The 15443-nt window shown below is 35.6% G+C and overlaps 3 protein-coding genes across 3 annotated transcripts; all 3 read right to left on the bottom strand.

The window, feature by feature from the left end:
- Nucleotides 1-703: 703 nt before the first annotated feature.
- LOC131015046 (UDP-glycosyltransferase 74G1-like) lies at nucleotides 704-2754 on the bottom strand. The gene is made up of 2 exons (XM_057943242.1): nucleotides 2058-2754; nucleotides 704-1573 (listed from the first exon to the last, which is right to left on the bottom strand). Exons 1-2 carry the CDS (start codon nucleotides 2688-2690, stop codon nucleotides 839-841), a joined length of 1368 nt encoding a protein of 455 aa, XP_057799225.1. The 5' UTR covers nucleotides 2691-2754; the 3' UTR covers nucleotides 704-838.
- A 3772-nt stretch (nucleotides 2755-6526) lies between these two features.
- Nucleotides 6527-14907, bottom strand: LOC131015048 (UDP-glycosyltransferase 74E2-like). The gene is made up of 3 exons (XM_057943245.1): nucleotides 14856-14907; nucleotides 9911-10588; nucleotides 6527-7337 (listed from the first exon to the last, which is right to left on the bottom strand). Exons 2-3 carry the CDS (start codon nucleotides 10538-10540, stop codon nucleotides 6618-6620), a joined length of 1350 nt encoding a protein of 449 aa, XP_057799228.1. The 5' UTR covers nucleotides 10541-10588; nucleotides 14856-14907; the 3' UTR covers nucleotides 6527-6617.
- Nucleotides 12000-14913, bottom strand: LOC131015049 (UDP-glycosyltransferase 74E1-like). Its single transcript, XM_057943246.1, has 2 exons — nucleotides 14197-14913; nucleotides 12000-12881 (listed from the first exon to the last, which is right to left on the bottom strand). Exons 1-2 carry the CDS (start codon nucleotides 14815-14817, stop codon nucleotides 12153-12155), a joined length of 1350 nt encoding a protein of 449 aa, XP_057799229.1. The 5' UTR covers nucleotides 14818-14913; the 3' UTR covers nucleotides 12000-12152.
- Nucleotides 14914-15443: the final 530 nt, after the last annotated feature.

The following is a 15443-nucleotide window of genomic DNA, read 5'->3' as shown; positions in this document are numbered from 1 at the left end:
GATTTGTTAGATATAGATTTTTGTGAGAATATATAATAATTCATGATATCAAAACAACATTGAATCATGTTATTTTACAAGAGATATTAATTAAAAAAGTAACTAATTGCATGTAATATAATATTTTATTTATCAAACTAAAAATATCAAGAACGTTACGATATGGTGAAATAAATATTCTCTATTTAAGGGGAAATGTAGTATGCATATTTGCCAAAGATACTATATTTCATACTATAATTATTTGTTAGGCTTAGTGAAATTGTTATTTTTGTCTTCGGAAAATTAAATTAGTTATTATATTACACATTTGGAAATGAAAAGTTACTTCACTATGAAATGCAATGAAGTAAGATATTCTGATTGTGTAAATTTATCTTTTTATGTATTTCGGCGAATTGGTGTTCAAGTATTTGCGTATTAAACCAAAATATTAAGCAATATACTTGACATCATTTATGTGTTCTAAATACTTTGAATTTATCTAAAATTCAAATTGAACACGGATTTTGTTCCATAATAAATTTGTACACCATTGACGGGCCGAATTTTATCAGCTATCAAATGTTTGTTTCTTTTATTATATTTTAAGTTGTTTAGACATTTTAGACTATGATCCCTATAAGAGTTTAGTAAAGCTAATTGTTTGATAATATAATACAATTATTTTTTCTCTCTTGATATTAATTAGTTTTATTAGTAATTATTTTATGAATCATTTTATTGTACATAAAAATTTCTAAAAACTACTCTCATCATGCATCGCACGGAATACAACACTAGTATACATGAATTCCCAATTATTTAAAAATATATACTTAGAAAATCAAGAATCCAATCACTCTTGTGGTCGGGCTCCACCGATCATAGTAGAAACAAATTCTTGAATATTTCTATCTGAAGTTCCTCCCTCATCAACAGCTCCCTTTGTCAATTCCTTCCATTTCCTCGCATTCTCTCTCATCTCTACCGCTCTCTCTCCTTCCATCACATACTTCACACAACGAGCCAACTCCTCATGCCCAACGATACCTCCCTCATTGGGGAAAGCCCTCAGTCCCATTTTCCAAACATCCATCACAAACTTAGCATTCGTAGCCTGGTCACTCCACCACGGGACCGCCACCATCGGGACCCCCAGACTAAGTGCCTCCAGAGTCGAGTTCCATCCACAGTGCGTGACAAAGCAGCCTATGGCATCGTGGGCCAAGACCTCCAACTGCGGGCACCACGACACGATTAGCCCCTTCCCTGAGGCCTCCTCCGTGAAATTCTCAGGGAGCTTCGATTCCTCCTCCGATCGAACCACCCATAGGAAGGGTTTGTCGGTTATCTTTAGGGCTGTTGCCAATTCATCCATTTGTTGTTCTTCCAATTTGGCCATACTACCAAAGGAGATATATATGACTGATTTAGGTGATTGTTGTTGTAGCCATTCCATGCAAGTGTCGATTGGCTTGAACAAATTAAGACCATAATTTTTATCGTGTGTCAATCTTTTGTCTAGGTACATTGATGGTATGGTTGGCCCAATTGTTTTCACGGACATAAATTTTCTCAACCAATCGGTTGCCTGAACACGAAGTAGATCTAGATCAAATACCTAATTAGTGATTAAATTAAATAAACCAAAATACATTAAGATAATTAGTACAATCACATCGCGATCAATTTCTTTCACCCAACTTGTCGTGTATTAATTAACATTATTGTATATATTTTTTTTTTTTGCCTTTTTTGGTGGGGTTGGTGATATGTGATTGAGCTGCCATGCTAGAAGGCAAACCAAGCGAACAAGTTCCAAGTTTTATTTCATTTTTGGTATGATTAATTAATTTGAACACAAAGCAATTCACATGTATCAAGGGTACGTATAGTTTAATTCAAGTTAAAACCACAAAACACATGTGAGTTGTTAAGATATTTTCTCCCCAAATCATTAAATTAGGGTTCAAATTAGAGTTCTAGTTATCACGAGGAAAACGAAAAAAGTTTAATCCAAGCTAAGTTAGTAAACAAACACAAACACGAACACGAACACAAATAACATCGCGTACCTCTTCCTCGAGCTCATAAACCGAATTAACGAACACGAAATCCGAATCCTCGACGCCTTCAAACTGGCCCGCCAGCAGCTCGAGCGAGCCGGGATGCGCCTCCTGATCACGAACAAACGACGGCAGATCGGAAACCGCCAACGCCGGCAGCCCAGCAACCGAGATCTCCTTCTCCAAAACCGGAACTCTCAGCAGCCCTTTGAATATATTGTAGTAGATGATGTTGACGCAGCACGACTGCGTGAAAAACGCAGCCCCAAACAGCCCGAAATCCCTCGCGACGGAGAGCCCCCACGGCAGGAACGCGTCGTAGACGACGCAGTCAACGGGGCGGCCTTCTTCTCGAAGCTTCTGGATGAGTTTGGACAGCGACTCCGTCCCGGCCTTCCGGAAGATGTGCAGATACTCCGGCATCTTGGCGTCGGCTCTGTTGCCTACGTAGCCGCCGTCGGAGATCGTCTCGACGGAGATGCCGGCGGAGGATTCGTTGATGGGGATGTCTTCTGTGACGGCGAAGGTGACGGCGATGCCCTTGTGGGCTAAGCGTTTCGAGAATTGGATCATGGGGTTTATGTGGCCTTGGACGGGATATGGCAGGATTACACAGTGTGCTCTGTGTTGTATTTTCTCCATTTTTTTTTTTTTTGGTTTAGGATATTGCAAACTTAGGAGAAGATGATTAATTTTAAGGTATATATATACACAGTGGCGGAGCCAGGAATTAATTTGGGAGGGGGCTCCGGGAAATTTTTTTTGGACATTCCGTATATTTAAGGCATTATTTTATTAAAAGACAAGCATAATAGTAATAATAAAGAACAACATTTTCATAGATTATATAATTTATATATATAACAAATTAGTTTCAATACATTACAATTTTTTTTGGGACATTCTGTATTTTTAAAGCATTTTTTTATTAAAAGACGAGCATAATAGTAATTATAAAGAACAACATTTTCATATACTATATAGTTTTAATATATTACAAATTAATTTCAATACATTACAAACTTTTTTTTTGTCATTTCGTATATTTTAGGCATTTTTTTATTAATAGACAAGCATAATAACAATAATAACGAACAATATTTTCATATATTATATATTTTCAATAAATTACAAGCTAGAATCAATAATAATAAAAGACAAGCATAGTAATAATAGCAAACAAATTTTTTTTGGGCATTCCATCCATTTTAGGCATTTTCTATTAAAAGACAAGCATAATAGTGATAATAATGTATAATATTTTTATAGATTATATAGTTTTAAATAACACAATTATCCTTAAATTAATTATAAATGGAAGAATATAACAAGCTAATCAACTTTTGTAAAACAAATTTCTTTTATAATATAAATATATATCTATATATATATACTAAAAAAACTCAAAATTTGGGAGGGGGCTTCAGCCCCCCCTAGCCCCCCCTTGGCTACGCCCCTGTATATACATGAGCATACTAGGTTAGGTTATATATATATACCACATTATTGGTATATTATCTAGACCAGTTACGTCTACGAGTCTATCTTTATTAGTGACTTTTCCTCAACCTAATTGATCTTTATCTTATTTTTTCTCTTAGTAATAACACTTACATGACTAACCTTCGTCTTATTTTTAATCTCATTAATATTTAAAAATTATAAATATAATTGACATACAATGAGAGGGTGTCCCATGAGTCCACATGATCATGTCTTTATCTGGACATTGAGGCTGCTCGCCAACCAATGTCACTCGATCGTTTATTTGACTTTTACAATTATATTATTTAATTCATAAGTTTTTTCTTATACGGGTGACACTCATTTTTTTTAATTCACAAATTGTGAAGATGGCTTTTTTCTATTTCAAAATATAAAATTAAAAAAAAAAAAAAGAATTAGAAGAAGTTGGATACGTACGTAGGATTGAGTGTCTTCAATTATTGGTGCAAGAGTTGGATTGGAATAATACGTTGCTGGAAATCAAAAATAAAATGAAATACCCCCTCCGTCCCACGAATCTTGACACGTTTGATTTCGGCACAGGAATTAAAGAGTCGTAGATTAATGTTTTAAATGTGTAATTAATAAAATATAAAAGTGATAAAGTAGGAGAGAGAATGTAATAAAGGTGATAAAATATGAGAGCTAATGTTGAACATTAATACATCCACGTGAAAATCACACTGAACCACCGCGGATTTATGATATTAATTCCACAATATTAATTAAGATTAAGATTTTTAATCAATAATACCCCTTAAAAAAGTGAAATGAAATTCCAAAGGAGAAGCAACTTGTATTTGCATGTTACAAACTTAATTTAATATTTTTAATGGGTGGAAGGTGGTGTGAGGATCTGTTTAATTGATACAGGAAAAGACATTTCTTTTGAGGGGTGGTTGGTTTTTCTCTTTTTTGGTTTAGATATTAAACAAATTAACATTGATGTAATGGCTAAAATTGGCCTGTTGGGCCAATGTGTTATGTGTAAAACTTGGGTTTGCTTTCAAAAGAAAGTGGGTGTGACCGTGTGAGTTTATAGTTTTAATCTATTTTGTATTTTATTCTAGGAAAATCACAAGTTCAGTCTCCCTTTGATTTTTTTTAGAATCTATTTTTATTTGTAATCATTGATCTCAATCTATTTATTCATATTTTTAGGGGCTAATATTTTTAAATCATTACCGGTGTGGATGGGTCAATCGCAAAACTCAAATTATACGTGACCAACATGCATGTCTCCATTAGGCAAATCCCCCTAATATTCTCTAATTCCTAATTCTCTACGATTGATTGATTTCCAACATCTAGCTCAAAAAAAGTAAATAAGACAAAATTAGAAGTGAAATGAAATATAAATATGGTAGTAGTATAAATTATCAAGTCATTTAAAAAAGTGTGGTTAGATTCCACACGAGCTTAAATAAGGTGAAACCAAAATTCCCGGTTCAATATGGTATTGTACCATATAATGTTGAATGTGGCTATATTTTTTAAGTTCCTTTTGTTCTCATCAATAATTTTTTACCAAAATAGTAGTAGTAAGAACCAACTCGTGTAAAACGTGGTTAAGTGATAACATTTCTATGTGGGAGTTTAATTGGTGGCTAATAATGGTCTCCTCCATACCAGTCTATTCGACTAAGCAAACCTTTTTTCTTTTTCTACTTTTTTCTTTGACCTTTTGGTGACATTGACGCACCAACATAATAATAAGAAAGATAAATTACATTCTGAGTTAGCAAAACAAACGCAATTGGTATATATATATATACATATATATTGATAAAAACAAAATGAGAAAGCTAGTAAGGCCAAATTCATCTGAACGTCTATTTCCTTCACCAAACTCATTTCTACTACATAACTATATACAAATTAGTTTATTTGGAAGCTCAAAATAATTTATTACAATAGTTTTATAGGAACAGCGGGATCATAGTATTTTGATTTTCTCAAATATGTGAATAATAAAAATCACACATATTAAGGCTTTATCATCTTTTTCTTTCTCTTTTAGCAACTTAATTGGTCGAATATATTTGTGTAAAGCCTTATGTTTGAACTGTTGGAATTTTGAAAGGATAATTGTTCAATATTGACGATGTGTCGATGTTTATACATATTCTGTATCGAACTTCATCGAGGGATTGATAATAAATTAAACAACTTTTTTTATGAGAAGTTGTTGGAAATATGGTTTTAAGACCTATTTAATTAAATATTTATTATTTAATTGAAATAATTATTAGATGTTAATCTACATCTCGAGTAGATGAATGTGGTATACTTGAAGTCTCAAAACCGATTTTCGGTGAGTGAGATATTGTATATCAAAGTTTGGATGTTAAGAAGGGAAATAACACTTGGGATAGTGTTATTGTCCCATATAAGAATAGCAAAGCACATGGAGTTAATAACTTCTGACTTGCTAGTGGGCTTGGATGAAGGCCTTGGCCTCGTGACGTTGCTGCTTTATCTTTGGGAAATATTCGCCAACACCGTGAGCACTACCGGGGCGATAATATTTTTACGGGGCACTATATATGCATATTATTTTAAAGAACAATAAAATTATCAAATAATGAATTAGGACAAATTAATGATCAAGTGTGTTTTAAGAAGATTTATTTGCCTCGCCTTTTCTTTTTTTCTCCGTTGCATTTTAATTCATTATAATATTTCGTTGCACCCTGGTAAGTTGTTCCCTCAATTTGGATTAATGTTGGTCATTTAGATCAGCTGGACTTTGTGTTTTTAATAATTTAAACTTTCATCAGTTTCATGTATTATTGACGGAAATTTTCGATTTAATTGTAAAATATTATATACTATATTCCGTTTTAAATTCTATCAAATATATATTTTTTTTATAAACTAATTAAAGAAAGTTAAATACCGCTCCATGGTGGGCTCAAACTCAATGCCTCTAGCCTTAGGTATTAACCACTCTACCACTTTAACGTACACAATTTGTATCAATTAACTAGTTATATATAGAGTTGCCAACTAAATACACAAGAATAATTTGTTACCTCAATAACTCAAACAATCAAAGAGAGTTCAATTTCGTAGCAATGCAAAAACAAATTCTTGAATATTTGTATCTGAACTTCCTCCCTCATCAACAGCTTCCTTTGTCAATTCCTTCCATTTCCTTGCATTCTCTCTCATGTCTTCCGCTCTCTCTCCCTCCATCACATACTTCACACAACGAGCCAACTCCTCATGCCCAACAATACCTTCTTTATTGGAGAAAGCCCTCACTCCCATTTTCCAAACATCCATCACAAACTTAGCATTCGTAGCCTGGTCACTCCACCATGGGACCCCCACCATCGGGACTCCCAGACTCAAGGCCTCAAGAGTCGAGTTCCATCCGCAGTGTGTGACGAAGCAGCCTATGGCGTCGTGGGCCAAGACCTCCAACTGTGGGCACCACGACACGATTAGCCCCTTCCCCGAGGCCTCCTCCGCGAATTTCTCGGGGAGCTTCGATTCCTCCGACGACCGGACCACCCAGAGGAAGGGTTTGCCGATTAGCTTTAAGGCTGTTGCCAATTCCTCCATTTGTTGCCTTTCCAGTTTGGCCATACTACCAAAGGAGATATATATGACTGATTTAGGTGATTGTTGTTGTAGCCATTCCATGCAAGCGTCGATTGGTTTGAACAAACTAAGACCATAATTTTTATCATGTGGCAATCTTTTGTCTAGGTACATAGAAGGTATGGTTGGTCCAATTGTTTTCACGAACATAAATTTTCTCAACCAATCAGTTGCCTGAAACCAAACACGAGGCAATTAAGGTACCTTGATAGTTAATACTCCGTTGATTCTATAAAATTAGTCCTTTATTAATTACATGATTTTTGAATAAGCTTATACTAACATTTTGTGACGAGTAGTTATTATCCGTATCATAAAAGTAAAAGAATGTCACAAAATATAGTGAACCTGAAAGTATATTAATTAATTATTGTAAGTAACAAAAATTACTTAATCACATTTTTATATGTAATAAAAATTTAAATATACATGTATGGATATGACTAATTTTTTTACATAATATATATATATATATATATATATATATATATATACATATATATATATATAGGGAATGGATCAATAAAGAATGCTAAATGTAGAAGGAAACAACGAAGGCTGAATAACTCAATACATTTACTGAATAAATCACGCGAGCGCATGAACGAAAAATGTACGTGTTTATTCAGTAAAATAACTATTCGTGCGGTCGTGTGATTTATTCGGTAAATTTTTTGACTTATTCAGAACGAAATATAGTTACTTCTTCATAGATCCCAACCCTATATATATATATATATATATATATATATATATATCACAGATTTTGCAACACATCTTTTAATATTTATAAAAATGATACATGGGGAAACAAATTAATAAAGATAAAATAAAATAGCTCTATGTAAATTATACTCCCTCCGTCCACAATTTAATGCCCTACTTGCCTTTAAAAAACTGTCCACAATTTAATGCCTTGTTCTGCTTTTTGTACCCTTTTACCCTCCCTTGTTTCATTTAATTACTACCCTTTGCCATATTTAATTCATCCTAATTAGGAATGTGGGTTAATTAGTCTTCCTTACTTTTAAATAAATTCTCTCTCTCCATTCGAAACCCTAGATCTCTCTGAATTGTGTTCTTCGTCTTCCTCGATGGAATCTGAGACGATGGTCGAAGAAACGTCGTGGTTGTTGCCGGACTCCGAAGCTGCGCGCCTCCATCTCTCTGAATCTGAGCCGATTCCACCGGAGTCTGAAGCGGCGCCCTGGTTCCTGCCGGACTCCGAAGCTGCTCGCCTCCCTCTCTGAATCTGAGTTGACTTCTCCGGGATCCGAAGCGGCGCCGTGGTTGCTGTCGGACTCGGAAGCTGCTCGCCTCCCTCTCTCTGAATCTGAGCCGATTTCTCCGGGATCCGGAGCGGCGCCGTGGTTGCTGCCGGACTCCGAAGCTGCTCGCCTCCCTCTCTCTGAATTTGAGCCGATTCCGCCGAGATCCGAAGCGACGCCGTGGTTGCTGTCGGACACCGAAAAGGCGAAACGCATCTCCGACCTTAGAGAATCATTCAGATGCAAAAAGGAGGAAGCCAAGAGAACCTCCCACCTCAGAGAGTCTTTCATACGCGAAAGGGAGGCGGCTAAGGCTAAGCAAAACAGGTGATTTCGTTCTGTGATGCCTTCCTTTGTGTATGTTCGTTCTGTGTGGTGGGGGATGGCTGGTGATGCCTATCTATGTGTATGTTCGTTCTCTGTGTGGTGGGGGATGGCTGATGATGCCTATCTATATGTATGTTCGTTCTTTGTGTGGCTGTGTGGTGGGGGATGGCTGGTGATGCCTTAGTTGCGTATGATCTCTGTTTGCTGCTCTCTGATGTGTGTTTTTGGTCAATTTTGAGGGTTTGTGTAATCTCCTAATCAAATTAGTAAAAGTAATCTAATCTCTTAACCACTACCCTTTTATTTCATCCACATCACCTTTTTCAGCTTTCTTAGTCTCCGTGCCAGGACCCAAGTAGGCATTAAATTGTGGACGGAGGGAGTATTTTTTAAAGAATATTATATATTTTTTTATCAAAAAAATAAATGAAACGTAATAACAATCACATCCATTCCTTTAACCAAACTGTCGTATTACTTTATCTTTTTGGGGGTGATGATATGATGCTAGCTACGAAGCAAAACACAAATTGTAATAAGTGAATATGACTGAATGTCAGCTAGCTACAAATTAAGAATATTATGTAGATATATACAGTAGTATATATATTTTAAATTCCATTAATTCACTATTAAAATATGTGTCCCAAATTAATTCTAAATAAAATATGTGTCCCAAATTACATTATAATTCTCGTGAAGGGATGAAGCATACCATGAAAACACTATACGAGCATGAAAACAAACCAAGCATACAAGTTCCATGTTTCTACTTCATTTTTTGTATATACTATATGATTAATTAATCTGAATTGAAATCAATTACTTCTATATGAGTAATTGAAGCACACCATGAAAACATCCCTATCACTTTTAACACCTTAACGTTAGGATTGACGCTATTTACTACCTCAACGAGTCAACGTGTCAAAATTGAAACAAATCGCCCCCGTGTTTTAACAGTCGTCCAAAGCGCAGCTCAAACGGGGTTAAGCACCATTAAAACGCAGGGGCGATTTGCTTCAGTTTAACACATTGAGGTAGTAAACAGCGTCAACCATGACGTTAGAGTGTTAAAGGCGATAGAAGTGTCAACGTTGGGGAAAAGTGGTACTTAACCCTATAGAAAAACGGAAAGAGATACATACATACCTCTTCCTCGAGCTCATAAACCGAGTTAACGAACACGAAATCACAATCCTCCACGCCTTCAAACTGGCTCAGAAGCAGCTCGAGCGTGCCGGGATGCGCCTCCTGATCAAGAACAAACGACGGCAGATCGGAAACCGCCAACGCCGGCAGCCCAGCAACCAAGATCTCCTTCTCCAAAACCGGAACTTTCAGCAACCCTTTGAATATATTGTAGTAGATGATGTTGACGCAGCACGACTGCGTGAAAAACGCAGCCCCAAACAGCCCCAAATCCTTCGCGACGGAGAGGCCCCACGGCAGGAACGCGTCGTAGACGACGCAGTCGACGGGGCGGCCATCTTCTCGAAGCTTCTGGATGAGTTTGGACAGCGACTCCGTCCCGGCCTTTCGGAAGATGAGCAGATACTCCGGCAGCTTGGTGTGGGCTCTGTTGCCATGGAAGCCGTCGGAGATGGTCTCGACGGAGATGTCGGCGGAGAATTCGTTGATGGGGACGTCTTCTCTTATGGCGAAGGTGACTGCGATGCCCTTGTGGGCTAAGCGTTTCGAGAATTGGATCATGGGGTTTATGTGGCCTTGGATGGGATATGGCAGGATTAAACAGTGTGGTTTGTGTGCTGTTTTCTCCATTTTTGAGGGGCTGAGTTTGGTTGGGATATTGCAGTTATGTTATGTTATCTAGACCTAGTTACGTGTAAGAGGTGAACTCTATATAAGTCATAGTATGTGATATAGTAGAATTCATATATTGAGTTTGAAATATAATGAATACTCCCTCCATTCCATTACAAATGTCGTTCTATATATTATTTTTAGGTATTTATAGATAAAGTGGGTTAGTGGACATAATGTACGTTGCAAAAAAAAAAAGACATTTGTAACGGAACATTCCATTATAGAAAATGAGACATTGGGACGAAGAGAATATTAGAGTGAAAAGTACTTCATTCATCGCAATATTAGTAATGTCCACGTCCTACTAATAATATCTCATATCTTTTTAATAAAAAATTAAGTATCTAAAATATTATCGAATGATGGGCCCAATCTACTAATTCACTTAAAATAATTTTTAATATATCTTCCATAATTCAATTTATACACTAACTATATTATTTTTAATTTTTATGGTCAAAAGTAGTGGATAATTACTAACGAAACAGAGAGGCTAGAATAAAAGTTGATGAAATCTATCGATGAACCACTGTGGAACCCTCATGAAAATTGAAAATTGTGGTAATTTGTCATGCATTTTCTTTATTTGCGTCGTTTAAATTTATTATTTTGTAATGATTGTGAAAATAAAGTAGGAATATTTCAAAGTTGCCCGTTTGCGTTATTCTACAAAGTAACTCTCCATATCAATTAAGATTAATTATGAATTTTAATTTATAAAAAAAGATTAATTATGATTTTAATCAATAATAACCCTTTAAAAAAAGATTAATTATGATTTTAATCGATAATAGAGATATAGTAGGCAATCTATATTTTGTGCCCAATACACTTTTTATATTAGTATATATAAATAGTTGACTTGGAGATTTTCAATTAATTGTGACACTATATACTTATTCCCTTTTAATATCTAACAGTTAATTAATTATATATAGAATTGCCAACTAAACCATACGATGCCAAAATACAGACCATCGACATGCATTATACATTCTTATCAATAACTCAAACAATCCAAGAGAGTTCAATTTTATAGCAACACAGAAACAAATATTTATTGAATATCACGAGCTTAACTTGTAACAACATTTAGCAACTGAAGAAAGATCATTAAAATCATTGTTGCTTGTTTGATTAAGTATCAAACAAAATTAATTAATGCGTACGTGGAATTCTTTGTTAAGGTCAACAATATTAATCTAGTTTGACGATGTGATCGCAATTTCTGACAATTTAAAACCGTCGACATTGCAAATGGAAAGTAGTAATGAAAAATAATTGTTGTCTAATTACTTGCCTAATCCTAATATAGCCCAGTGCATCAATTCCCATTTGAACATAGATGAGAGATGCAAGTAATATTTACATAAATGATAACGGCTCTCCAACGCCCTATAATTTTATTTTCAAGTTTTATTTAGATGAGTCGAACCATCAATTCATTAGTTACAAAAATAGCATCTTACAAATTAAGTTGTGTTACATCATATCAAAACTCATGGTTAATATACATGAACTTTCCAATTATTTAAAGATATTTCAATAATCAAGAACCTAATTACTTTTATGGCCGGTCTCCTCCCAGCATAGTAGAAACGAATTCTTGAATATTTCTATCCGAACTTCCTCGCTCATCAACATCTCCCTTTGTCAATTCCTTCCATTTCATTGCATTCTCTCTCATCTCTTCCGCTCTCACTCCCTCCATCAAATACTTCACACAACGAGACAACTCCTCATGCCCAACAATACCTCCCTCATTGGGGAAAGCCCTTACTCCCATTTTCCAAACATCCATCACAAACTTAGCATTGGTAGCCTGGTCACTCCACCACGGGATCCCCACCATTGGGACCCCAAGACTCAGGGCCTCCAGAGTCGAGTTCCATCCACAGTGCGTGACAAAGCAACCAATGGCATCGTGGGCCAGAACCTCTAGCTGCGGGCACCACGACACAATTAGCCCCTTCCCCGAGGCCTCTTCTGCAAATTTCTCGGGTAGCTTCGATTCCTCCGACGATCGGACCACCCATAGAAAGGGTTTGCCGATTAGCTTTAGGGTTGTTGCCAATTCCTCCATTTGTTGCTTTTCCAATTTGGCCATACTACCAAAGGAGATATATATGACTGATTTAGGTGATTGTTGTTGTAGCCATTCCATGCAAGTGTCTATTGGCTTGAACAAATTAAGACCATAATTTGTATCGTGTGCCAATCTTTTGTCTAGGTACATTGACGGTATGGTTGGTCCGATTGTTTTCACGGACATAAATTTTCTCAACCAATTAGTTGCCTGAAACCAGACACGAGGTAAATAAGGTACCTTAATAGTTAATTCTCCATTTGTTTCTATAAAATTAGTGCTTTTTTAGTTACATGATTTTTGAATAAGTAAAGTTATACACTCTTCGTCCATAAAAAAATATAATTTTTGAGTGTATTATGAGTGGAAAAAGGGTCACACTACTTAAAAAAAATAATTAATAATGATAATTAATTGTGTTGTGAGTGGATAAAGGGACATGTGATGGATATGATTTCCAAAAATAGAAAAAAATTAATTTTAATGGATATTCCAAAATGATAAAAACTGACTATCTTTTGAGTAACTATTATTCGTGCAAGAATGTCACAAAACATAGTAATATGAAAGTGTGTTAATTATTGTAAGAGACAAAATTTACTTAATTACATTTTTATATTTTATAAAAATTTATAGATACATACATGTGTAGATGTAACTAAATTTTGTTACATAAAAATTATTATTCCTTTGCCCAATAAATAATGATATATGGAATTATTTAATATTTGTAAGAAATTATACGTGCAACAATAAATAAAGATAAAATAAAATAATTATATATAAATTATTATTTTTCAAAGAACATTATATATTTTTTTATTAAAAAATAAATTAAACTTTATAACAATCACATCATGGTCCATTCCTTTACCCAATTTTGTCGTTACTTTATCTTTTGGGGGGCCGATGATAGGATTGATCTGCCATGCTAGGAAGCAAAACACAAATTGTACGTTATAAAGTTTCAAAACGAATATGATTGAAATATGACTGCCATGCTAGGTTGAGATTGATCTGCCATTCCTTTAAAAAATAAATGAATATGACTGACTATCAGTTAGCCACAAGGACTTGAATATGTAGATATACATATATTTTAAATTTCATTTATTATTAAAATACGTGTCCTAGATCACACTATAATTCTCGTGAAGGATTGAAGCATACCATGATGAAAGCAATATATGAGCATGAAAACAAACCCAGCATAATTCCCAAGTTTCTATTTCATTTTTGGGATGTATGATTAAATAATTTGAACTCTTCGTCCCAACTTTTAATATTCATCTTTTTTTTTTTGGACGTTCGATATTCTGATATTTATTTTTATTTTTAATAAAAATAGGTGAAGTCTTATTCTACTTATTTAATTATTTTAACACTTAAATAAAAGTTGATATCCTTATTTCATTCACATTTATAGGACACTCAATCACTTTATTAAAACTCGTATCACTCTCAATTACTAGATACTAAAAGGTGGACGGAGGGAGTAAAATACTATATAGTAAGTGATATATACCTCTTCCTCGAGCTCATAAACCGAGTTAACAAACACGAACTCACAATCCTCCACGCCCTCAAACTGGCTCAGAGCCAGCTCGAGCGAGCCGGGATGCGCCTCCTGATCAAGAACAAACGACGGCAGATCGGAAACCGCCAACGCCGGCAGCCCAGCAACCGAGATCTCCTTCTCCAAAACCGGAACTTTCAGCAACCCTTTGAATATATTGTAGTAGATGATGTTGACGCAGCACGACTGCGTGAAAAACGCAGCCCCAAACAGCCCGAAATCCCTCGCGACGGAGAGCCCCCACGGCAGGAACGCGTCGTAGACGACGCAGTCGACGGGGCGGCCTTCTTCTCGAAGCTTCTCGATGAGTTTGGACAGCGACTCCGTCCCGGCCTTTCGGAAGATGAGCAGATACTCCGGCAAGGCGGCGTCGGCTCTGTTGCCATGGTAGCCGTCGGAGATGGTCTCGACGGAGATGGAGGCGGAGAATTCGTTGACGGGGACGTCTTCTGTGACGGCGAAGGTGACTGCGATGCCCTTGTGGGCTAAGCGTTTCGAGAATTGGATCATGGGGTTTATGTGGCCTTGGATGGGATATGGCAGGATTACACAGTGTGCTGTTTTCTCCATTTCTTTAATTTGTTTCTGTTTAGGATATTGCAATTAACGTAGGAGAATTGAAGATGATTTTAAGGTATATATGAGCAGACCAGTTACGTCTAGGAGTGGTTGTAAAGGTGACTTTTTTTAATCCAAATATATAAAATTAAAAAAAGAAAAAGAAGAAAGAAATAAAGAAGAAGTTTTTTTTTTTTGAGGGGATAAATAAAGAAGAAGTTGGATACGTAGGATTGAGTGTTTTCAGTTATTGGTGCAAAAGTTGGACTAGGATAATGCGTTGTCGGAAATGAAAAATAAATAAAACAGAAAATAATTAAAATAATAACAACAAAAATGAATCGTGATTAATGTTGGACACTAATATAATTGCCACCACTGTTACCACATTGATACTACATATCTATATGTATAATTTTTTTTTAACTCTAAAAAATGGGAGGGGGCTTCAGCCCCCCTCTGGATTCACCATTGGATGGGTCAATCGCAACATTAAAAAATAGTGGATAATTACTAATGAAACAGAGAAGGTAGAATAAAAGTTGATGAAATCTGATCGATGTGCCACCGTGGAACCCTTATGAAAATTGAAAATTGAAAATTGTGGTAATTTGTCTTGCATTTTTTTTATTTGCGTC

Source organism: Salvia miltiorrhiza, chromosome 3 (assembly GCF_028751815.1).
Source record: "Salvia miltiorrhiza cultivar Shanhuang (shh) chromosome 3, IMPLAD_Smil_shh, whole genome shotgun sequence".
Lineage (NCBI taxonomy): Eukaryota > Viridiplantae > Streptophyta > Magnoliopsida > Lamiales > Lamiaceae > Salvia > Salvia miltiorrhiza.
The sequence above is the reverse complement of the archived record's forward strand: the minus strand, read 5'-3'. Positions and strand labels throughout refer to the sequence as shown.

What these genes read in the sequence shown, in the direction of transcription:
- LOC131015046 (XM_057943242.1), bottom strand. Translation starts at nt 2,690, where the DNA reads ATGGAGAAAATACAACACAGAGCACACTGTGTAATCCTGCCATATCCC. An exon ending in TTTATGAGCTCGAGGAAGAG is followed by an intron (nt 1,574 to 2,057) that starts GTACGCGATGTT and finishes CTTCGTGTTCAG; the next exon opens with GCAACCGATTGGTTGAGAAA.
- LOC131015048 (XM_057943245.1), bottom strand. Translation starts at nt 10,540, where the DNA reads ATGGAGAAAACAGCACACAAACCACACTGTTTAATCCTGCCATATCCC. An exon ending in TTTATGAGCTCGAGGAAGAG is followed by an intron (nt 7,338 to 9,910) that starts GTATGTATGTAT and finishes GTTTGGTTTCAG; the next exon opens with GCAACTGATTGGTTGAGAAA.
- LOC131015049 (XM_057943246.1), bottom strand. Translation starts at nt 14,817, where the DNA reads ATGGAGAAAACAGCACACTGTGTAATCCTGCCATATCCCATCCAAGGC. An exon ending in TTTATGAGCTCGAGGAAGAG is followed by an intron (nt 12,882 to 14,196) that starts GTATATATCACT and finishes GTCTGGTTTCAG; the next exon opens with GCAACTAATTGGTTGAGAAA.